The following is a 25061-nucleotide window of genomic DNA, read 5'->3' on the forward strand; positions in this document are numbered from 1 at the left end:
TGTAGGATCATTATTTATTTCTCAATTCCACTCGTTAGCATTGATGCGGAAACGCTGCCGCGTAGTGGCGGTGAGCCGTCACTTCGCGGGTATCATAGTCGACAGGCATTGTGGGAAATGTAGTTTTTGGTCAAAGCACGCTTTTGACCTATTTATTTTTAGACACTCAGACCTTTTAACCTCCCGCGGGCCACATAAAATGACGTGGCGGGCCACATTTGGCCCGCGGGCCTTGAGTTTGACACATGTGGTTTAGATGAAAGATTAGCGGTTAAGTGCTGTATATTAGGAAAACAGTATAGTTCCGTTAAAAGAACAGTAAATTACCTAAATTTAACAGTTTTTGTTTATTTTAACAGTAGAATGATGTATTTAAAAATAACAGGTTAATACTGTTGGAATTCTGCTGTAAATTCACAGCTTTTTCTTACAGTGTAGGGTCTGGAGTTTTGTTCCTTGCAGTTTGTAAACAAAATATTGAAACTCAGCCCCTCCTCTCAGGCTAAGCTGTGTAGCCTCCTGCTCCTGACAGCAGCCGTTGTCAGGACCGCAAAGGAAAGGAAATACAGTCTGAAAGAACCGCTGGAGCCGTGGGCCGATTAGCCGACCTTTCGCCAACACCAGGAGCCTCCGTGTGTGTTTTTATGCCGTTGTGGTGAGCTAGGATGACGGTGTTAGCCGCGGATGCTAACCGCTAGCATTAATCGAAGTTAGCATCAAGCATCAGCACCTCACTACAAAGGCCCTAATACTTACCAGTGTCTGTGAAGGTCGGGAATCGGTCCGCGGCTCCATTGCTTCATTCAGACTGTATTTATTTTACTCTGTTGTCCTGACTGCTGCTGCTGAGAGAGAGAGACTCAGTAGCATCACAGACAGCTAGTGCGGCTAGCAGGCCTTAGCCCTCCTGCTGCACGTAGCTTCACCTGAGCTCCGTCATTGGCTGGAGAGAAAACACTGATTCTCTCGCCACATATATCTATGCTCTCTTGCAACTCTCTAGCTCCAGAGCAAAAGACCAAAATACAGGCAGGGGGAGAGGGGGGCTGCAGACACAGCCACCACCACACAGGACTAGAAGCCCATAGTTGATGATTAAGACGGATTTCATTTGTACAAGTCCAATGTTTATTTTTGGGCACAAAACTCCAGACCCAACCTTTAACATACCAAGTTATCTCTGCTAAACATGATTAGTGCAATAAATATTTCAGCTAAATAGTACAAATGACTAATGTTTTTTTTAGTAATGATAGCAGGTTTTTCCAAAACATAAAATAATTAGTAATGATCACGCAGAAGTTTAATTAGAAACAAAATCTGGGTTTACAGTGTAGCCTATTAGCTAACAGTTAGCTACACACACACACACACACACCAAGCTGGACAACATCCAATCAAATTCCTTCAAAACACTGCGTCATGCCCAAAACATCGCCCGCTCGGTAACGCCCAATCAAATTCATTTTCCTTACTTGTGTAAACTCATAGAAGGAGTCGGGACCAATACATCCATGGTCGGGACAAACAGGACAAACGGCCATTTCTGAACATCTTTTGTAGGAGTAAAAACAAAACCAACAGAGAGGAGAGATGTTGTGAGATTCTACGGTGAGTGGCACAGTGAACATTTACAATAATATGTGCAAAACTGCATATAAAACTAGTGTTATTAACTGTAAAACAGCTATAGCCTGAGCGTGTGAGCCACTGTGAAAATCCCTCTGAAAATGGTTTTGTAACACTTGACTGATTGTTTTAGATTTATTGAGAATAAAAAATCTAAAATCAATATAAGAGCTGTGTAAATAAACACGAAGAGAAAATACATGAGCTACTTTATGGTCCAGTTTCAGCCATTAACCACAGTCTGACATTAAGCTAACATTAACGGAAATCAAGATGAAGGGCGATTTTAAGCTTGAAAAACTACTAATAACTACTACCACAGGTTGATATCACAGTATTTCGACAAATACTAATCTTGTGCTTCATCAGGGGCCGTTAAACATCCACATTTTTTTTAGTGCTTTTATCTTCGATGTCAAGTTACAGTCTTTAATTTCGCGCCACAGGAAGTACGTAAATACGAGCGTGTCACTTTCCAAAATAAAAGCCCGTCTTTAATAAAACGAAACAGGAAATTATGCAATATGATCTTAAAACGATTTAAATAATTAATGAAAGGCAAAAGAAATTACTATTAAACAGGGTTGAATGTCTTTTTCTTGCAGCTGGATTGTGCAGTTTTCCTTCCAATATAATTTTGTACATCCAACCAAAACACTTTGTGTGAATACAGTGATAAAACATCCTGATTGTCACTGAGTCACATAGCTACACATAGGCTAAACATCATGGCCTGTGGCATTATAGGTAGAGCAGGCTGAGGACACCTGTGTCTGCAGTCTGACAGCAGGGGCAGATGTTGATCCAGCTCAGGTGCAAAACAAAAACAAAAAAAACATGGGGTATTTTTAAATGTAAGTTTCTATTATTGATATCACTATTGATCAAAAGTAACCCTGCTTATTTAATATTTACATGAATGATCTATCAGGCCAGTTGACAAGCTGTACAACAGGTTGTGTGATTGGAAAAACAATAGTAAATAATTTTATTTATGCCAATGATTTAGTTATTATTTCTTGTAGCAGAGCTGGGTTTCAAGAGCAGCTCAACATATGATAGATCATGGCTTTAAATTTTATGAGAATTACAAAAAGAGCTCTGTGATGATATGCAGATCAAAAGAGGACAAGGACCTAAAGTTGCCATTATTGTATCTACTGTATCAGGGCAAGTAGTACCTATTTCTCTTTTTATTTTTATTTTTTATGTGTGTTGTTTGTTTCCTTTTAATAGACCTGAAGTCTAATAATGAATGTGATTATGATTCTTGTCATAGTTCCAGCCTCTCTAGATCTCTACTTGAATACATGGCAAGTTTAGCATTAGTGGGGTTTTTTTCATCATCTTCCTTTGGGTTTGTACCATTCAGATGTGATTCCTCCCTGAGTCCAGTAGAGGTCAGCAAAACATCACACACCAGACACTAGTGAGAGTGACAGCAGAAAATCGAGCAACAGGTGCTGACCAGAGAGTGAAAGTATTTTAGAGTGACCGCAGAGCCTCATGACACATCTCTCTCTGTCCTGAAGAAAAATAAAATAAAGTTCATCAGGATTTTGTGAACAGTGGCTCCGATCCTGGTGAGTAGAGCTGAGAATATTTACTGTGATTCAACAAAGAGAAGTGAGTCGACTTCTGTTGGTTTGTGATTTAGTCTAGTCAGATGGGTCAATATTTGTTTACAGCAACTTAATATTTAGAAACGTAGCTATAAGGTATAAATGTGAGGACGAGTCCTTTAAAAATTAATGATTTTTATCCTGTCTGTTTCCTGAACTCAAGTCCAGAGAGTATGGAGTTATTTAGTTTTTTTTTTTTTTTTTTTTTTTAAAATATGTTTTATTGATTTTCTGGGATTTTTATCCCACAGGAACACAGCACATGTACATGACATTTTAATTTACATAGTCACCTCTGAAACATACGGGTGCATTGTTCTTCAGTTAAAGGTGTTCAGAAATGGCCGTTTGTCCTGTTTGTTGCGCCTCCTTTTACGAGTTTCCACAAGCTGCAACACGAGTTTACCCGAGTAAGGAAAACAAATTTGATTGGTCGTTATCGAGCGGGCGGGATATTCAATGTTTGGGGTGAGACCAAGCTGTGTGTTTGTGTGTGTCTCAGACGTTTGATTGATGGATGATGGATCCAATATCAGTGGCTGATGAATCGTGAGCAACGTGACGTATAATTTGTGCGCCTGCATGATCCAATGTGAAAAAAACTGCCCCATATTGATCCCACATTGATTTACTCGAAAATAGAATTTTGCACAAAGTTTGGCCTCCATAGCCTGATAGATAATGTTAACTCATTGAGTGCCACGCTCCTTTCCAAAGTTTTAGTCAAGTGTACCGGCAATTTAGACCATTTTTGACTTTTTATGTAGAGCCATAGTGTATTCTATATTATTGCCACCAACACATACTGTAGCTCAATTGAAAGGTTTAACTTTATGCTTCAAATGGCCACAAACCGTTTGTTTCTACGTGCCTCTGTTCCTGAGAAAACTGAAGCTAAACATGGCTGGGTTTCACCAAAATCCCTCCTTTTTTTCTAGAAAAGGAGATAGAGCGTCTTTTATGAAAGGTGCTCTGTTTGTGTCTGTCGCTCTTCTGACACTCGCATTTCTGGATCAAAGGGCTCGTATAAGATAAATATATACAACAATTGTTGTTCTATTCACAAAACCACCATCGGGGGCGGGGGGGGGGCGCCACTAAACAACAATAGCACAGACGCACTGTGCCGTGTCACAGCCTCTCGCCGCGGAACGTGAGGGTCTGTCGGCCTCAGCGGCTCGGGAACACCGGTCCCGCCGGTGGTCACGGTCCTTCTGTGGTACGGGTCGGTGACGGCGGTCTGCTTTGGCCCAGAGACCATCAGATTTTACTGCGGGAGGACTTTGGGGAGGACACGGTGTTGCTCCAGATGAAGACCGGGCGGGACTGTCGGCTGAGAGCTTCCTGTTTCAGCTCCGAGCTGCTGGAGCCTCGCGGGTGAGAGCACGTGGAAACTCAACCTGACTGAATTAACACAGATTAAAACGTGATGCAAACTAACGAGTTCACATCTCTCTCAGCCAACCACAAACAGGCTCTGCACCAGATAGTGAGTAAATATCAGGCATTTCTCATCTCAGTAAGTTAAATCCACTCACGCCTTCTCCTCTACCTCTTTCCTACTTGTGCTGGTAGGAGGGACGGTAGGAGTACCTGAGCCGGGGTGCGCCGTGCATGAAACTTGCAAAGTGCGCCTCTGTAACGGATATGCACTCACTCACCCATAAAGGATGTGCTAACATGTGTGTTAGCATCGTCGCCTGCCGTGTAGGAGACCAGGGTTCGAACCCCACCTAGCGCAGGCCGTGAGAAACACAACGCAAAGGGCCAGATATGATCATTGGCTACACCTGGACACACACTGTTGGCGCGTTCTAAGTCCACCCTTCCTTTCCCATCCCACCCCAACCACCCACACACCAAACCTACCACCAAATCCCCACCGCCACCCCTGACTCCCTTCACTCACCCATACGGCTGCAGGTTACAGAACACACTTATAAAGGGATATTCCAGCGTAAGTTTAACCCATGGTCTGACACACCGTGACACCGAGTTAGAACCAGCAACTTCAGTAAAGATTGCACGATAACAATGGACTGCTGTATATTTCTCCACCAACCAACCGCCATCAAAAAAGCCACACAAATAATGCTCAGAACAGTACTTCAGTAACAGTACAAATAGGGTTCCAGCCCATAATACGAGGCATCAAACACCTGCTAGCTTTGGAAAAAGGAAAAGTAAGAATAAAGTAAGAAGGTAAACTTCATTCTGTCTGGAGTCAAAGGGTTTCAGGCTGTTTGCTCCTCTACTCTCTCTGCTCACATAGACAGTATTTATGTGGAACTGAAGTCACCAGCTGTTTTATTTAAAGGTCAAAATGAACTTCTCTGTATTTGTTGTAATGTACATATGTACAGGGCAGGTCACAGAACAGACGGGAGCGTACCTATGTTCCCCGGGTCCTATGTTCCCCATTTTTACCAAAAAGGGTCCTATGTTCCCCAGTTGCAATACATACTGGGGAACATAGGAACCTCTTTCTGAAAAAAGGTCCTATGTTCCCCACTGTTACCGGGGAACATGTTCCCCACTGTTGCTGGTCGATGGACTCTCTCTACTTATCTGGACTCTATCAATCTGGCCTGTCTAACCTCTACCTGGTCTTTTTACTTAACATTACCAACTCCTTTCTTCATTGCCTAATCCCAACCAATGGGACAATTAGCCTACACTTCTCACTCAAAGTCACAACTCAACTTCTCACTCAAAAATAGGCAAAAATCTGCAAAGTCACAACTCCACTTCCAGGTATGGGTACAAAAATTGCATGTTCCCCAGGTCCTTTTGGGTAAAGGCGGGGAACATAGGACACTTTTTCTAAAAAAGGGTTCTATGTTCCCCAGTCTGGACACAGAGGGGAACATAGGACCCTTTTAGGAAAAAGCGGGGAACATAGGACCCTTTTTTTTAGAAAAAAGGTTCTATGTTCCCCGGTCCCATACAAAGTGGGGAACATAGGACCCGGGCAACTTAGGGATGATCCCGAACAGACAACATCGGTCACATTTGTGTCGTGACCCAGATGCCCTGGGTGAGTGAGTTTAGAGGGAGTCTAACAGAAGTCCGTGGGTGCAATGTGTGCAATGTGACCAGATGGGTGTAGCGGCGCAGTGGGGGGGTTCGGACTTGCCCTAGGCGAGGATCGAACTGCAGGCGACAATGCTAACCGTTTCGCCAAGAGGTTGGCAACCGCTTGGCACATTGGTTAGCACATCTTTTATGGGTGAGTGAGTTTACTTCCACTACCGCTACCGCCACAACCTGTCACTTCTCCTTACTGGTACCTCGTAACTGTGGCACACCCGCGGACCTCCGTTACACATAATGTTGCAGTGTTGGATATCCATGTTAAACGTGGTTTAGGTAAACAAGGTAAGGACATGTAAAAATGAGAGAAAGGTTAATCTACTATTAGACAGAGCAGGTTTTTGTTTGTTAGCTGGTGCATTAAACATCCAGACCTGTGGATGTTCATCTCTGTTCATGAATGAATAGAATTCAACTTTTTTTTTCATTAATTAGTTAAATAAGAAATTTTTTCTCACTTTAACCTTTGTCCTCAGTGTGTAGACATGTCTGCTACCAGCTACCTGAGGCCTGAAGATCAGTTCCTGTGCTCCATCTGTCTGGATGTCTTCACTGATCCAGTCACTACACCATGTGGACACAACTTCTGTAAGAGCTGCATCACTCAATACTGGGACATTAATGACAGGTGTCAGTGTCCAATGTGTAAAGAGGTTTTCTACACTACAAGACCTCAGTTGAAGATCAACACGTTCATCTCTGAGGTTGTTGCTCAGTTCATGTTTGAACTGAGCAGCAGCTCAGAGCAACAAGTTTCCAAACCAGGAGAAGTTCCCTGTGACGTCTGCACTGGAACCAAACTGAAGGCCCTGAAGTCCTGCCTGGTGTGTCTGACCTCCTACTGTGAGACTCACCTGGAGCCTCATCTGACACTGTCAGGTCTGAGGAGACATCAGCTGATGGAGCCTGTGGAGAACCTGGAGGATAGGATGTGTAGGAAGCACGATAAACCTCTGGAGCTGTTCTGTCAGACCGACCAGACATGTGTCTGCGTGCTCTGCTCTGTTTTAGACCACAGGACTCATGAGTTTGTTCCTCTGAGAGAAGAATATGAAGGAAAGAAGGCAGAGCTGCAGAAGACAGAGGCTGAAACTCAGCAGATGATCCAGAAGAGACGACTGAAGATTGAGGAGATGAAACAGTCAGTGAAGACCAGTAAAGCTGCTGCAGACAGAGAGAAAGCAGAAGGTGTTGAGGTCTTCACTGCTCTGAAGGAGTCTGTTGACAGAGGCCTGAAGCAGCTCATCAAGGAGATCGAAGAGAAACAGAAAAGCTCAGAGAAACAGGCTGAAGACTTCATCACAGAGCTGGAACAGGAAATCTCTGAGCTGGAGAAGAGAAGCACTGAGGTGAAGCAGCTCTCACTCTCTGAAGACCACCTCCACCTCCTCCAAAGCTTCCCATCCCTGAAAGCTGCTCCACCCACCAAGGACTGGACACAGGTCAGAGTCCATCCACCATCATATGAGGGGACTGTGGTGAGAGCTGTGTCTCAGCTGCAGGAGACGCTCCATGGACAGATGGAGGAGATGAAGCTGAAGGTGATCCAGCAGTTTGCAGTGGATGTGACTCTGGATCCTGATACAGCACAACCTAAACTCATCCTGTCTGACGATGGAAAACAAGTTCATCATGGTGATGTGAAGAAGAAACTCCCAGACATCCCAGAAAGATTTGATAAATGTCCCTGTGTTTTAGGAAAACAGAGTTTCTCTTCAGGCAGATTTTACTTTGAGGTTCAGGTTAAAGGAAAAACTATGTGGGATGTGGGAGTGGCCAGAGAGTCGATCAATAGAAAGGGAACAATCACAGCGAGTCCTCATAATGGTTACTGGAGGATGTTCTTGAGAAATGGAAATGAGTACACAGCTGCTGATGACCCCCCAGTTGATCTCAATCTGAGGTCTGGTCCTGAGAAGGTGGGGGTGTTTGTGGATTATGAGGAGGGTCTGGTCTCCTTTTATGACGTAGATGCTGCAGCTCTCATCTACTCCTTCACTGGCTGCTGCTTCACTGACAAATTACACCCATACTTCTGTCCTGGTCTTAATGATGGAGGTAAAAACTCTGTCCCTCTGATCATCTGTCCTGTCAATCAATGTTGTCTCACTGGCAATCTACATTTCTGAATGTGAGTGAAAAGAGTAAATAGTAATACACAACAGTTACAATCTTTAAAGGGATAGTTCACCCTAGAATGATATTTCGCTCATTATCTACTCACCCTCATGTTGACTAAGGGCTGGAAGAAGTGTCAGAGTCCTCCGTCCCTTCTCTGAGTTACAGGGGGTCTCGGCATAGCAGTGCATGTCCATATAACGGTTGCAAAGGGACACCGGAGCTCTTCGTAAAAAAACACACACAAAAAAACATCCAAATACCTCCATGATGCTCGTATGTAATGTCCGTCTTGTGCTGAAGCCCCAAATTGCGTAATTGTCCCGAAAAAAATTAAATAAGTCTATATTTTAAGCTTGTTTGTAGCGGAAGCTTCTCGAAGCTCCTCTTCCTGGTCCGTCCAAATCTCGCGTGATTCGCAGTAACCGCACTGACGCATGCTGACGCCGGCGCAAATCACGCGAGATTTGGACGGACCAGGAAGAGGAGCTTCGAGAAGCTTCCGCTACAAACAAGCTTAAAATATAGACTTATTTAATTTTTTTCGGGACAATTACGCAATTTGGGGCTTCAGCACAAGACGGACATTACATACGAGCAGCATGGAGGTATTTGGATGTTTTTTTGTGTGTGTTTTTTTACGAAGAGCTCCGGTGTCCCTTTGCAACCGTTATATGGACATGCACTGCTATGCCGAGACCCCCTGTAACTCAGAGAAGCCACGGAGGAATCTGAAACTTCTTCCAGCCCTTAGTCAACATGAGGGTGAGTAGATAATGAGCGAAATATCATTCTAGGGTGAACTATCCCTTTAAATTGCAGTTTTTAAATTGAGCATCTCAACATTAATCTTGTTTTTACTTCAAGTCTTTTTATTTGTGTCTGAGAGGGTTATTTAACTTGAATGTAATGTAATCTGATCTAATTACTTCTGGAGTGAACATGTCAGAGTAAAATAATTAGGGTGAAAAAAATCAATGTTTTTGGTCATAATCTTTAATTCTGTATCTTTAAATAAAGGTTAAAATAAAGATTAAGATGTACTTTATTGATCCCAGGCCGGGAAATTTAATTGAATTGCCGTCCCCAGTCATCTTATTCCGAAATGTCCTTTTGTCCACTTCCTGTGTGGGAGTGTGTTGGTTTGGGGAGTTTGTTTCCAATAAATACAAAGAAAACAAAGAAATATATAGTAACGTTCTGTTTCTTCTATTTGTCCATCATGTTAAATGTGTGTTGGATGAATTTTCATGTGTTTTGTGATGTAACAGCACTGAGAGGAAACACACACACACGCACTGTTTTCAACCACATCATAAATAATCTGTACTGTTTCCACCGCAGGTAAGAGTCTAATTCATGGTTCTCGTGTCTTGACCTTTGACCCCTAAAGTGTCATCAGTTCATCCTCGTGTCACAGTGAAAGTTAAAAATGTTCAAACTTGAAGAACAACATGGCTGCAGCTCTGTCGAAGATAAAACAAAATGTCTGATTAGGCTGCAATCACACTGCTTACGGCTGCTGTGACCTTGACCTTTAACCTTTGAATTTGAACTACTGAAAATGTAATTAGTGCTTCGTCGTGTCCTGGTGAATATTTTCAACAAACTTGAGTAATCGCCTCCTGGTGTTAAAGGTCGGGTTGGGGATCTTATTCTGTGGCATTTTTTTACCGAAGTACTTGAAAGCCTCTTCACACTCTGATTGTAATTTATTGCCGTTGCACAAAAATGAAAAAAGTCACTTGTGAAACGAACAAGCCTGTAAAAACCACGTTTAAGATGACTGGATCGTGATGTGTCAGTCACGCTCCCTCGCCTTCCTACACAAATCGCCTCGTGATCAGAGTCTTCAACGAGTTACGACGCGGAAAAGACAACATCATTGATCATCGATCCACACTGAAATCTGGTAGGTGGTGATGCTGCTCTGCATGCAGCTCTGAGCTGGATGCTGATTGGTTTATTATGATGTCAGGTGTTTTCTTTCACCTGAATGAGCCATGAGAAAAAGCTGGAGGAAAGTTAGCGACGCTGTGCAGTGGCGCTCCGTGACGGCGATACTTCACCTTGATGTGCACCCTTATGTCTATGTGTGAACCCGAGGCTGAACAGGCGTTGCGTGTTCCTGCTCTGGAGGCTTCCTAGAGGAAAGTGGCTGGGACGTTTGTATTTTCAAAATGTGGCCTGCTAGTGCACTCACTCACCCATAAAGGACGTGCAAACCTGACTGCCAAGCAGTCATTGACCTCTTGGGACAACGGTTTGGGCAGTCCGTACTGAAAACACAACGCAGAGGGCCAGATTAACATCGACTACACTAGCACCGTTTTTCCAGGATCACCAACCCTTCCTTAAATTTATGATTTGAAAATAGGACATGATGGTAAATATCCTGAATACTTGAAAGGTCTTCTGCACGGGATTGACCCCAGGTGGCCCCTACCAATAAGGAGCAGGGACACATCTTCAGTTGTATTCCCCAACGTCATTGGGTGTTTCGGCCTTTTATTCACAATACACCCTCTGCTGAGGCAGGCCCACCGCAGGCTGATCAGACCTGGGTGTGTGTCCCTAGCTTCTTGGAGCCCACCTGGGGTCTTTCCTCCTTATCCATAGCCACTGGCTGCAGCGCTCAGCGGTCTCTGATGTTTCCCTGACGGTATGGCGCAGAGCTTGGCCGCAGAACCCCAGCTCTTTGAGAAGACTGACAATAGATGTTGCAACGAATCCTCTACAGCCAACTTCTACTGGGTCGACTGTCACTGTCCAGCCTCTCTGTTCGGCCTCTGCCTTCAGGCCTGAGTATCGCAGCATCTTCCTCTCATAAGCCTCATCCGTGGCGTCCTCCCATGGTACTCTAAGCTCAATGAAGAAGACAATGAAGAAGACAATGTCCAAAGATGTTGGACCAGAGTACCATGTCTGGTCTTAGGGTGGAGGTTACTATTTGAGGGGTTATTGTGAGCTGTTGGCCGACATCCACGAGCATTTCCCAGTCCCGAGCGCACTCCAACTGGCCATTCCTGGCTATTACTGGAGTTCTTGGTTGATGTTCTCCTTGACGGACAAAGGATACTGATGGGACTGCTGGAGATGTTCTGAGTGGAGTGGAGATAGTCGCTTTTCTTTTCACCTCAATAGATGCGGCCAAGGATTTTAGGACCTGATTATGCCTCCAGGTATATCAGCCCTGCGAGAGTCTCACTTTGCAGCCAGTGAGGATGTGCCTGAGTGTTGCTGGCGTCGCGCACAAAGGGCACGCTGGATCCTCGCCCAATCACTGGGGGAGATTTGTGGGTGAGGGAAGAACATTGTATGTAGCTCTAAGATCTATCTATAGATCTCATGTGACGTCACACAGCGGTCGCAGCGCCACCTTGAGGTCTGACTTACAACAGGCCGTCTATCTGTCGCCACAAAGTCTCACAAAAAGAGTGGATACACACTTTTTTTTATGACACAGCTCTTTTGACACACCGATTCTACATTTTTCCGCCTTTTATTTCTGTATAACAGACCGTTGCTAAGTAAAACAGACCGTTGCTAGGGACGCCGCTCTGATTGAAGTAACAGAGCAGAAGAACTAACAGTTTACTTTATTTACCTTATGTTTCATTTTTACCGTCATCAAACAGCTCTATGTTAGATAAATGACTTGTCAGAGAGTGGAGGCTCTCTGCCTTACACACCGCTGCTGGAAACCAAACCTGCGATCAGAGCCTCGGACCCCTAATCTCTTGTTTATGACAGATACAACTACACAAATACACACATTGTAACATGTAGATGATAATCCATCGATCCACTGATTGATTATCAAAGGATTCATTGAAAACAAATGCACACGACCAGATAAATTAATTATTTCACTCATAAGTCGTGTAATAAGTGGTATAATGTAGAGTTAGTCTGTTGTTTTGGAGAAATAAAGACTAACACCGATGTCCTTGACCAATAAGATTCAAAGGGATTTATGATCATATTGCGGCTTCTACACTGTATTTTCTCACCAGGGCTCATCAGCTTGTTTATCGGTGGGTGCTCTGGTCATGGCAATGAGAAAAGGCTGATGCGCCACCTTGTGGTGGGGCATGGCAACTACATTTAAATCACATTAGTGAGTCTAGTACCATGTGGGTTACATTGATATCAATAGCTATTGATCAAATGTTATCGTGATTATGATTCTTGTCATAGCTCTAGCATCTCTAGATCTCTGATCAAATACATGTCAAGTTTAGTATTAGTGGGAACATACCACACAATAAACTGGGTGGTGACGGTCTTTAATTTATTTCAGAGCAACGTGTTTCACAAGCAAAACAAGATGATCCTGAAGAAGCCACAAGTGAAACGCGTTGCTCTGAAATAAACTAAAGATCCTCATAACCCAGTCTAGTGTGCAGTATGTTCCCACTATTAGTGGTTAGTGTATTCTAGTGTATTCCTTCGCCACACTGCCGGCACCTCGACTGTCGCTGTGCACTGGCATCCATTTTTAGTGACTTAGAAAGTGGAGTCGTCCCCTCAGAGGTTTGTCCCAGTCAGATGTGATTCCTCCCTGAGTCCAGTAGAGGTCAGTATGACATCACACACCAGAGACCAGTGAGTCAGACGGGTGGAGCAACAATAGAAACTTACTGTAAACGGTTTCTGAATCGAAAGTTAAAGTTATTAAGAGCTGCAGCAGAGCCTCGTGACAGATCTCTCTCTGTCGTTCTGTCTGAAGACAAATAACATAAAGTTCATCAGGATTTTGTGAACAGCTGCTCTGATACTGGTGAGTAGAGCTGAGAATATTTACTGTGATTCAACAAAGAGAAGTGAGTCGACCTCTGTTGGTTGGTGATTTGGTCAAAAAACAATGAAAACAATTCTGTGTAAAACCCATTGAGACGTTTCCTCATTGAATTTGTATTCAGGATAACTTATGTAACTACACCCAGACCTACAGCCAAGCTCAGTCTGTTCACACATTGTACTTTATATGTGGGGCTTTGTTTTAGAAAAGGTCCAAATTGGTACTGTGAAAATAGTGGCTCTGGACTCAGATTGTCAAACACTATGCATCAATATGTATATGTTTACAATAACTCAGTATTTATAAACGTATTAGGCATAACTGTGAGGTCATTTCAAATGTCTACTTTGAAAATGACAGATTTTTTATTACGTCTGTTTCCTGAACTCAAAGACTATGAGAACTCAAAGTCCAGGGAGTATGGAGTCATTTAGTTTTACAGCATTGATAGTTTCAGGGAGGTAGACACCCACAGTACACACCGTCTGTTGTTTGTAAAATCTCCAGGCTGTCTGCTCCTCTACTCTCTCTGTTCACATAGACAGTATTTATATGGAGCTGAACTCACAGTAACTGTTAAAGCCAAAATCTGCTTCTTTCTGTTTGCCGTAATGTTGCAGTGTTGGATATCCATGTTAAATGTGTTTTAAAGCAGAAGTAAGCGGAATGTTTCTGTTAGTTTAAGTCCTAAATAGTTATATCTTCCGACAGCAATCACTTATATAGAGTGTTTGGTCCAAAACACGGGTCTGTCAGTCACTCTGCTCTGCTGTAAGCTGAGGAGAAAACTTTCCTTGTATCCTACAACCTTTATCCAATGAGGAGTGAGAATGGCGTAAAGGGGCGGTCGTCTCTGTGTGTGCAGCCAAGGGATGCGCGTGAATGTGGTGACGTAGGGACGAGGGCGGGGACTGCTAACTCCATCGGCTGACAAGAAGTTAGCCAAAACGACCGGATCACTTACTTCTGCTTTAAGTTTCAATTAACAAGGTGAAGATACGTAGAAGTGACCCAGTCAGAGCAGGTTTTAGTTTGTCAGCTAGTATGGATATTAAAGCAGATATCAGTGGAATGTTTTTGTTAATATAAGTCCTAAATAGTCCTATTTTCCATCAGCAATCACTTACATGAAGTATTTCAGCCTAAACACGAGTCTCTCCGTCACTCTGCTCTGCTGTAACCCGAGGAGAAAATTTTCCTTGTGGGATACAAGTGTTATCCAATGAGGGGAGAGAACGGCATGAAGGGCTGTGTGTGCAGCCAAGGGATGCGCGTGAATGTGGTGACGTAGCACGAGGACCAATTGATGCCTGACAAGGGCGGGGGCTGCTAACTCATGGTGCGTTCAAGGAAACTCGTACTTTGTGTTTTTCCTTCCTGTGAAGTCATACCAGTTCGATCTGGTACGAGTTCACGGGTCGGAAGTTACGAGTGGCCGTTATAGGGAACTTTCACAGACAACAGGACGGTAAAAACACGAGCTACGGGTTACCTGGAACGCTACCAAGTCGTAGTTGTGACTTGAAGCTGTAACTTACGGTTTCAAAAGCCTGCCTTGAACACAGCATTAGCCGAAACGGCCGTGCCGATGATATCTGCTTTAAAGGGCTCGTTTGTTTTTTTGTTTGTTGTTTTTTTCAAGTGTGGTTGTATGAGATAGAAATGGCCTCCAAGTATAAGTATAATAAGAAGGTCCGTCATTCCGAATTTCACGAGGGGCCGCCATTTCTGGTGTTTCTTTGTTTGACTTCCTGCCTGGCTTGACGCGATCACTCACAGCAAATAAGCCAGATGCTGAAAACGAGAGGTGTGTGCCGAGGGGGGACAGCTCTCCATTCCGAAACACCTCCATTCCGACACCCCGCTTTTCCGAAACCCCCCCACTCCTTTACACTCTGCGTTGTGGCTTGTCTGTGAAACGTGCGCTGTTCAGGGACTGGGCAGATCTGTCCCACTTGCTTTCTCCCCCACTCTGTTGTGGGAGATCTCCACAGAGTAAAAGAAATACACATTTTTTCTCTCCCCCGCTCCGCTCGAGCGCAGCTGAACCTGGCTTGAGCCCACACGGGCACGAGGCTGATGCAGCCTATGTTCCCACAGCCCTATGTTCCCTCAGCCCTATGTTCCCACTGGACTCTCTCTACCTATCTGGACTCTATCTATCTGGCCTGTCTAGCCTCTACCTGGTCTTTTTACTTAACCAACTTCTTTCTTCATTGCTTAAACCCAACCAATGGTGGGACCAAAGGGCTTTGGGAACATAAGGCCTAATTTTCAGTGACAACAAAAGTTAGGAATGTGGGAACATAGGGCTGTGGGAACATAGGAATGACCCCATGCAAGCCTGAGGGAGCAAAAAAATGAATTTCTTTGTTTGGTGCTTTGGTTGGGCTTAGGCAATGAAGAAAGGAGTTGGTTAAGTTTAGTAGAAAGACCAGGTAGAGGCTAGACAGGCTAGAAGCATAATGAGCATTATATGTCATTAATATGAAGCTTGTTTTGCAGTTAATTATGCACATGATCTGTTTGAAAAAATGATCAATGCGCCGTCTCCATTTCTTTTCTGATTGCGTCCGTCTGTCCGTTCGGAGTGGGGGGTGGGTTCGGAATGGGGTTCCAGTGTGCCATTCCGAAGGGCCACCATTCCGAACGTTTACTTTCATGTTTTGGAATGCCGGCCATTAATTATGTTTGAAAAAGGGCTGACATCCCGAACCCAAAAAAAGGTGTGCCATTTCGAAAAGTTAAATATGCTGTTGTAAAGCAAATTCATTAATTGCTGCGGTGGTCCAGTGGGTAGAGTAGTTGCCTTCCATACAGGTGATCTGGGATCAAAGCCAGGAAGGGGTGCACATTTATAGTTTTTTGTCTTGCATATTAGCCCACTTTACATTATTAGCCGGCCAGGGCACACTGGCCCATGTTAAGCGATTGTGTTGTTCACACACACCAGACGCGCTGCTGGCTTTTCTCGAATAGCCTTTTTGGAATAGCGGGGTCTTTAGAAAAAATAGGAAACCCGCTATTACGAAGATTGGAAGTCTATTTTCGGAAAGGCTGGGTGTAACCGTGCTGGGGCACGTCTGGTGTGAATGACACAATTGGTTAACATGGGTGCCAGAAAGAAACTGGCTCCGCTTTGCGACTATTTGCGGCGCTTCCGCGTCCCTGGCCGGCTAATAATGTACATAATGTGTGGGCTAAAATACAAGACAAAAAAAGTACGAAAATGCATCCCTTCCGGAACTCCATCCCCGGTCGCCCATACCGAGGGCGGCTGCTCTACCCACTGTACGACCGCGGCAAGCACTCCACAAGTTTTAACCAGCACATTTTATTACTACCTTTCGAAATGGTAAACGTTTTTTCAGGTTCAGAATGGCAGCCCTTTTTCAAAAATAATTGAAAGCCAGCATTTTCAAACATGAAAAGTAAACGTTCGAAAATTGTACACTTCATGTACAATTTTGCAAATGGTGGCCTTCCCTATTCCAAAGAGATGCGCCAATGTGCGAAATCCTGAGCCCGTGGCAAGCCACCACAACGCGATGGCAATGCATCTCTCCACAGATACTGCCTGTCGAGAGTGTTGCCGGGCAATAAAAGATTGAAGTGGGTCATGAATCATGCAGAATGTTTGCTCTTGCATCCGGAAATGTGAGTGACACATCATCAAACATCCCTACCATGTGATTCCACAAGGCATCACTGCTCCGCCTGCATCAAACGACCCGGCCCATTGTCATTCTAGCGTTGATGGCAGCATGAAAGGCAGCACAACTCGGCAGTCGCCTGAAGTCTGAATAAGGCCTTATGAATGACTTTTTTTTTCCAACACAAAATGATTAATTATGTAAATAAAACATTTTTTTCTCACTTTGTCCTTTGTCCTCAGCGTGTAGACATGTCTGCTGCCAGCAACCTGAGGTCTGAAGATCAGTTCCTGTGCTCCATCTGTCTGGATGTCTTCACTGATCCAGTCACTACACCATGTGGACACAACTTCTGTAAGAGCTGCATCACTCAGCACTGGGACGTTAATGTACCAAATAGGTGTCCAATGTGTCAAGAGGTTTTCTATGTGAGACCTGATCTGAAGATTAACACTCTGTTCTCCGAGATGTTTGCTCAGTTCAGATGTGAAGCTCAACAGAAAACCAGCAGCAGCAGCTCAGAGCAACAAGTTTGCAAACCAGGAGAAGTTCCCTGTGACATCTGCACTGGAACCAAACTGAAGGCCCTGAAGTCCTGCCTGGTGTGTCTGGCCTCCTACTGTGAGACTCACCTGGAGCCTCATCTGACACTGTCACGTCTGAGGAGGCATCAGCTGATGGAGCCTGTGGAGAACCTGGAGGACTGGATGTGTAGGAAGCACAATAAACCTCTGGAGCTGTTCTGTCAGACCGACCAGACATGTGTCTGCGTGCTCTGCCCTGTTTTAGACCACAAAACTCATGAGTTTGTTCCTCTGAGAGAAGGATATGAAGAGAAGAAGGCAGAGCTGCAGAAGACAGAGGCTGAAACTCAGCGGATGGTCCAGAAGAGACGACTGAAGATTGAGGAGATGAAACAGTCAGTGAAGATCAGTAAAGCTGCTGCAGACAGAGAGAAAGCAGAAGGTGTTGAGGTCTTCACTGCTCTGAAGGAGTCTGTTGACAGAGGCCTGAAGCAGCTCATCAAGGAGATCGAAGAGAAACAGAAAAGCTCAGAGAAACAGGCTGAAGACTTCATCACAGAGCTGGAACAGGAAATCTCTGAGCTGAAGAAGAGAAGCACTGAGGTGAAGCAGCTCTCACTCTCTGAAGACCACCTCCACCTCCTCCAAAGCTTCCCATCTCTGAAAGCTGGTCCACCCACCAAGGACTGGACAGAGGTCAGAGTCCGTCCACCATCATATGAGGGGACTGTGGTGAGAGCTGTGTCTCAGCTGGAGGAGACGCTCCCTGGACAGATGAAGGAGGTGAAGCTCAAGAGGGTCCAGCAGTTTGCAGTGGATGTGACTCTGGATCCTGATACAGCAAGTCCCTGGCTCATCCTGTCTGGTGATGGAAAACAAGTTCACTGTGGTGATGTGTGGAAGAAACTCCCAGACAACCCAGAGAGATTTTCTCATAGTCCCTGTGTCTTAGGAAAACAGAGTTTCTCTTCAGGCAGATATTACTTTGAGGTTCAGGTTAAAGGAAAAACTGCCTGGACAGTGGGAGTGGCCATTGAGTCGATCAACAGGAAGGGACAAATCATAGCGTGTCCTCCGAATGGTTACTGGAGGATATATTTGAGAAATGGAAATGAGTACTCAGCTGGTGATGACCCCCCAGTCCGTCTCAGTCTGAGGTCTGGTCTTGAGAAGGTGGGGGTGTTTGTGGATTATGAGGAGGGTCTGGTCTCTTTTTATGACGTAGATGCTGCAGCTCTCATCTACTCCTTCACTGGCTGCTGCTTCACTGACAAACTACACCCATACTTCAATCCCTGGCCTAATCATGGAGGTAAAAACTCTGCCCCTCTGATCATCTGTCCTGTCAATCAATGTGCCTGATTACTGACAATCTACATTGCTGAATGTGCGTGAAAAGAGTAAATACACAACAGTCACAGTCTTTAAATTACAGTTTTTAAATTCAACATCTCAGCATTATTCTTGTTTCTTTTTATTCTTTTTATTTGGGTATGAGAGGGATTTAATGCAAACATAATGTAATCTGATGTCAGCTGTTTGTCAGTATTAATGAGATATAACGTGACAACATATCAGATTCTCATGTTTGCCTTCTTTTCAGATACATAATCACTCTGTCTTTGTTCATATTCAGTAGAAACATGAATTCTGTGTGTGAACATGTCTGTATGACAGATTGACTAGAGTAAAATAATTAGTGTGAAAAAATCTGTGTTTTTGGTCATAATCTTTAATTCTGTATCTTTAAACGTGGGTTACAATAAAGATAAAGATGTACTTTATTGATACCAGAAATTATTGAATTGCCGTCCTCAGTTGTCTTATTTTGAAATGTCCTGTTGTCCACTTCCTGTGTGGGAGTGTGTTTCTCTCTTTTTGTTTTGCGGAGTTTGTTTCCAATAAATACAAAGAAAACACATTTATAAAAATATAGTAACTTTCTGTTTCTTCTATTTGTCCATCATGTTAAATGTGTATTGGATGAATTTTCATGTGTTTTCAGAAGCGAAACGCGATGAGCCTGAAGAAGCCACAAGCGAAACGCGTTGCTCTGAAATAAACTAAAGATCCTCATAACCCAGTCTAGTGTGCAGTATGTTCCCACTATTAGTGGTTTTTTAAACTAGTTTATTCCTTCACCACACTACCGGCACCTCGACTGTCGCTGTGCACTGACATCCTTTCATGTTTTAGTGACTTAAAAAGTGGAGTTGTCCCCTCAGAGGTTTGTCCCAGTCAGATGTGATTCCTCCCTGAGTCCAGTAGAGGTCAGTATGACATCACACACCAGAGACCAGTGAGTCAGACGGGTGGAGCAACAATAGAAACTTAAACAGTTCCTGAATCGAAAGTTAAAGTTATTGAGAGCTGCAGCAGAGCCTCGTGACAGATCTCTCTCTGTCCTTCTGTCTGAAGACAAAAAACATAAAGTTCATCAGGATTTTGTGAACAGCTGCTCTGATACTGGTGAGTACAGCTGAGAATATTCACTGTGAAAAAAAACAATGAAAACAATTCTGTGTAAAACCCACAGAGACGTTTCCTCATTGAATTTGCATTACTAATAACTAATGTAGACCTACAGCCAAGCTCAGTCTGTTCACACATTGTACTTTAAATGTGAGGCTTTGTTTTGGAAAATGTCTAAATAGATATTGTGAAAATAGTGGCTCTGGACTCAGATTGTCAAACACTGGATCAATATGTGTAGTGACTCAGTATTTAGAAACATAGCTAACTGTGAGGTCATTTGAAATGTCTACTTTGAAAATGAGTGATTTTTATTACGTCTGTTTTCTGAACTCAAAGACTATGGAGTCATTTAGTTTTACAGTACTGATATTTTAGGGAAGCAGACGCCCACAGTACACACCTGGTCTGTTGTTTGTTAAAGGAGAACTCCAGGCTGTTTGCTCCTCTCTCTGTTCACATAGACAGTATTTTTATGGAGCTGAGCTGAACTGAACTGTTTTATTTAAAGCCAAAATCAGCTTCTGTCTGTTTGCCGTCATGTACATAATGTTGCAGTGTTGGATATCCATGTTAAATGTGTTTTAAGTTTCAATTAACCAGGTGAAGACACGTAAAAATGTGGGCTACTATTAAACAGAGCAGGTTTTAGTTTGTCAGCTGGTGTAGATATTAAAGGGATAGTTTGGGGCAGAGTCCATATCATTATCGGTTTTTCTGCCGATAATGGAAACCCGATAACGTAATGCCTTTGTAGTGAATTAAGTAGTGGTGGACCGTCGCTACTTAATTCGCTACTTAACTATTGCTGTTACTGATTTAGACGCACAATAATAGTCCACGTGTTCTTACTACAGCTGCTCTGTAGTAAACAAACACATATGGTGATGGTTCGCCTGTCACTTGTAGCATCCAGTGATAAGATACTGTAGGCTGTTTCAATGAGCCAGGCAGAGAGCACACGTGTCTGTTCGGTCACTCGCAGATTTCCTCATAATTTCCTCGTCCGTCCATGTGTGTGTGTGTGTGTGTGCATAGGCGCCGATTCCATGGGCACGCCACCAGATGCGCATTTCTCCGTGCCGGTCAGCAAGCACCTCGGCCCCTCAGCTGTGTGTCTGTGGGTATGTGTATGTGTATGTGTAGCCTGAATGTGTGTGTAGCCTGTGTGAATGTGTGTGTTAATCTCTCTTGCGCTCTGTTAAGATGAATAAACACAAATAACCATTCCGAAAAAGGTCCGTCATTCCGAATTTCATGAGGGGCCGCCATTCCGAAAGTGTCAATTGCTGTGTTTTATTTTGAAAATTGACCGGATTGTCTCATGTTTCTTTCTTTGACTCCCTGTCTGGCTTGACGCGATCGCTTGGCTGTGGAGGTGCGCACCACGGCCCATCTGCTGTGAACAACACAATCGCTTAACATGGACGCCGGAAAGAAACTGGCTCCGCTTCTCGGCGCTTCTCGGTGCTTCGCAACTATTCACAGCGCTTCCGCACCTGGTGTGTCCCCGGCCGGCTAATAATGTACATAATGTGTGGGCTAAAATACAAGACAAAACAAGTACCAAAATGCATCCCTTCCGGAACTCGATCCCCGGTCACCCATACCGAGGTACTGTACTACCGCGGCAAGCACTCCACAAGTTTTGCCCAGTACATTTTATTACTACCTTTCGAAATGGTAGACCTTTTTTCAGGTTCAGAATGGTGGCCCCTTTTCAAAAATGGCGGCCCTTTGGAATGCCGCACTGGACCCGGGCAGCACACACTCCATATACAATTTTGCAAGGTGTGGCCTTCCCAATTCCGAAGAGATGCGCCAAGGTGCAAAATCCAGAGCCCGTGGCAAGCCACCACAACGTGATGGCGATGCATCTCTCCACAGATACTGCCTGTCGAGAGTGTTGCCGAGCTATAAAAGATTGAAGTGGGTCATAAATCATGCAGAATGTTTGCTCTTGCATCCCTAAATATGAGTGACACATCGTCAAACATCCCCACCTTGCGATTCCACAAGGCATCACTGCTCCGCCTGCACCAAACGCCCCAGTTCATTGTCATTCTAGCGGTGATGGCAGCACGAAAGATGGTACAACTCAACAGTTGCATCCATTTCTGTCGCTTCCTTGCAGTTAGCAGAGTATTTGTGCCGCAACTCAACATAATAATTTGTGACAGAAACCAGAGCAGTTCACTGTCTTCCGTTTTGTTTTGTTGTTCAAGACACAATCAGATAGGATCACTTGTAATATGTTATTGGACTGTCAGTCAGTAAAGATTGGATTTTGATCAGATTTGCATGAATAAATAAATACAACGATTTCTGCTGCAGTCTGAACAAGGCCTTATGAATAACTTTTTCAAACATAAAATGATTAATTATGTAAATAAAACATTTTTTTTCTCACTTTGACCTTTGTCCTCAGTGTGTAGACATGTCTGCTGCCAGCAACCTGAGGTCTGAAGATCAGTTCCTGTGCTCCGTCTGTCTGGATGTCTTCACTGATCCAGTCACTACACCATGTGGACACAACTTCTGTCAGAGCTGCATCACTCAGCACTGGGATGTTAGTGACAGGTGTCAGTGTCCAATGTGTAAGAGGAGTTTTGAAACAAGACCTCAGCTTGAGATCAACAGGTTCATCTCTGAGGTTGTTGCTCAGTTCAGACGTGAATCTCAACAGAAAACCAGCAGCAGCAGCTCAGAGCAACAAGTTTCCAAACCAGGAGAAGTTCCCTGTGACATCTGCACTGGAACCAAACTGAAGGCCCTGAAGTCCTGCCTGGTGTGTCTGGCCTCCTACTGTGAGACTCACCTGGAGCCTCATCTGACACTGTCAGGTCTGAGGAGACATCAGCTGATGGAGCCTGTGGAGAACCTGGAGGACAGGATGTGTAGGAAGCACGATAAACCTCTGGAGCTGTTCTGTCAGACCGACCAGACATGTGTCTGCATGCTCTGCTCTGTTTTAGACCACAAGACTCATGAGTTTGTTCCTCTGAGAGAAGAATATGAAGGAAAGAAGGCAGAGCTGCAGAAGACAGAGGCTGAAACTCAGCAGATGATCCAGAGGAGACGACTGAAGATTGAGGAGATGAAACAGTCAGTGAAGATCAGTAAAGCTGCTGCAGACAGAGAGAAAGCAGAAGGTGTTGAGGTCTTCATTGCTCTGAAGGAGTCTGTTGACAGAGGCCTGAAGCAGCTCATCAAGGAGATCGAAGAGAAACAGAAAAGCTCAGAGAAACAGGCTGAAGACTTCATCACAGAGCTGGAACAGGAAATCTCTGAGCTGGAGAAGAGAAGCACTGAGGTGGAGCAGCTCTCACTCTCTGAAGACCACCTCCACCTCCTCCAAAGCTTCCCATCCCTGAAAGCTGCTCCACCCACCAAGGACTGGACAGAGGTCAGAGTCCGTCCACCATCATATGAGGGGACTGTGGAGAGAGCTGTGTCTCAGCTGGAGGAGACGCTCTGTGAACAGATGGAGGAGATTATGGAGGCTGAGATGAAGAGGGTTAAGCAGTTTGCAGTGGATGTGACTCTGGATCCTGATACAGCACATCCTAAACTCATCCTGTCTGATGATGGAAAACAAGTTCATCATGGTGATGTGAGGAAGAAACTCCCAGACAACCCAGAGAGATTTACACGTTATAATATTGTTTTAGGAAAACAGAGTTTCTCTTCAGGTAGATTTTACTTTGAGGTTCAGGTTAAAGGAAAAACTGAGTGGGATGTGGGAGTGGCCAGAGAGTCGATTGACAGGAAGGGAAAAATCACACTGAGTCCTCGGCATGGTTACTGGACGATATGTTTGAGAAATGGAAATGAGTACACAGCTGGTGATTTCCCCGCAGTCCGTCTCAATCTGAGGTCTGGTCCTGAGAAGGTGGGGGTGTTTGTGGAATATGAGAAGGGTCTGGTCTCCTTTTATGACGTAGATGCTGCAGCTCTCATCTACTCCTTCACTGGCTGCTGCTTCACTGAAAAACTACACCCATTCTTCAATCCCTATAATAATTATGGAGGTAAAAACTCTGCCCCTCTGATCATCTGTCCTGTCAATCAGGACTTCTGAAATGAATCTTCATGCTGTGTGTGAACAGAGCAAACACAACAGACACAGTATTCATATCACAGATGAAAACACAGTTTTTAAATTCAACATCTCAACATTAATCTTGTTTTTACTTCAAGTCTTTTATTTGGGTCTGAGAGGGTTTTTAACTCAAATGTAATGTAATCTGATGTAATTACTAACAGCTGTTTGTCAGTATTGAGACACAACGTGACAAAATGTCAGATTCTCATGTTTGTCTTCTTTTCAGATACATAATCACTCTGTCTTTGTTCATGTTCAGTAGAAACATGAATTCTGCTGGAGTGAACATGTCAGAGTAAAATAATTATCTTCAATTCTGTATCTTTAAATAAAGGTTAAAATAAATATAAAGATGTAGCCTACTTTATTCATCCCAGGCCGGGAAATTATTGAATTGTTGTCCTTAGTCCTCTTATTCTGAAATGTCCTGTTGTCCACTTCCTGTGTGGGAGTGTGTGTCTCTCTTCTTGTTTTGCGGAGTTTGGATCCAATAAATACAAATAAAACACATTTATAAAAATATAGTAAAGTTCTGTTTCTTCTATTCGTCCATCATGTTAAATGTGTGTTGGATGAATTTTCATGTGTTTTGTGATGTAACAGCACTGAGAGGAGTCGGTGTCCAGATGTTTGCAGCAGCAGCTGTTTCCCCTCAGACACCAGCACAGATCCAAGTGTCGATAAATCTGAGAGTCACACACGCACACACACATACACATTCACACACACACACACACACGCCCTGTGGCATTATGGGTAACAGGCTGGAGACACCTGCAGTGTTTACAGTCTGACAGCAGGGGGAGATGTTGATCCAGCACAGGGTCCACAAAACACACACACACTGGGAATACACTCACTGTTTACAGTCCAACACACACACACACACACACACACACACACACACACACACACACACTCCAGCCGTCTGTGTGTGTGCAGTCTCTGCATCCTGTCAGACTGTGATAACTTGATATTTAGAGACCTGATGATGTTCAGATTTAAAGGGGTAGTTCAACATTTTGTCAAATTGGCCCATTG

General features: G+C 44.1%; 3 protein-coding genes across 5 annotated transcripts; all 3 read left to right on the forward strand.

Annotated features, from left to right (window-relative positions):
- The first annotated feature begins 6829 nt into the window (after positions 1-6829).
- LOC146992459 (E3 ubiquitin-protein ligase TRIM21-like) lies at positions 6830-8473 on the forward strand. The gene has a single exon (XM_085790672.1). The coding sequence runs from the start codon at positions 6830-6832 to the stop codon at positions 8471-8473; it is 1644 nt and encodes a 547-aa protein (XP_085646798.1).
- A 4637-nt stretch (positions 8474-13110) lies between these two features.
- Positions 13111-18925, forward strand: LOC146992460 (E3 ubiquitin-protein ligase TRIM21-like). 2 transcript variants are annotated; one of them, XM_085786712.1, is made up of 2 exons: positions 13111-13245; positions 17169-18925. In XM_085786712.1, exon 2 carries the CDS (start codon positions 17171-17173, stop codon positions 18803-18805), a length of 1635 nt encoding a protein of 544 aa, XP_085642838.1. In that variant the 5' UTR covers positions 13111-13245; positions 17169-17170; the 3' UTR covers positions 18806-18925. The 2 variants fall into 2 exon arrangements, with proteins under 2 accessions (XP_085642838.1, XP_085642829.1); XM_085786703.1 differs by having other exon boundaries at positions 13130-13245; positions 17162-18925.
- Positions 18926-19807: 882 nt separating this feature from the next.
- Positions 19808-24506, forward strand: LOC146992461 (E3 ubiquitin-protein ligase TRIM21-like). 2 transcript variants are annotated; one of them, XM_085786603.1, is made up of 2 exons: positions 19808-19912; positions 22344-24506. In XM_085786603.1, exon 2 carries the CDS (start codon positions 22353-22355, stop codon positions 23994-23996), a length of 1644 nt encoding a protein of 547 aa, XP_085642729.1. In that variant the 5' UTR covers positions 19808-19912; positions 22344-22352; the 3' UTR covers positions 23997-24506. The 2 variants fall into 2 exon arrangements, with proteins under 2 accessions (XP_085642729.1, XP_085642738.1); XM_085786612.1 differs by having other exon boundaries at positions 19832-19912; positions 22351-24506.
- Positions 24507-25061: the final 555 nt, after the last annotated feature.

Source organism: Trachurus japonicus, chromosome 1, assembly GCF_045865225.1.
Source record: "Trachurus japonicus isolate A0001 chromosome 1, Traja_1.0".
NCBI classification, from domain to species: domain Eukaryota; kingdom Metazoa; phylum Chordata; class Actinopteri; order Carangiformes; family Carangidae; genus Trachurus; species Trachurus japonicus.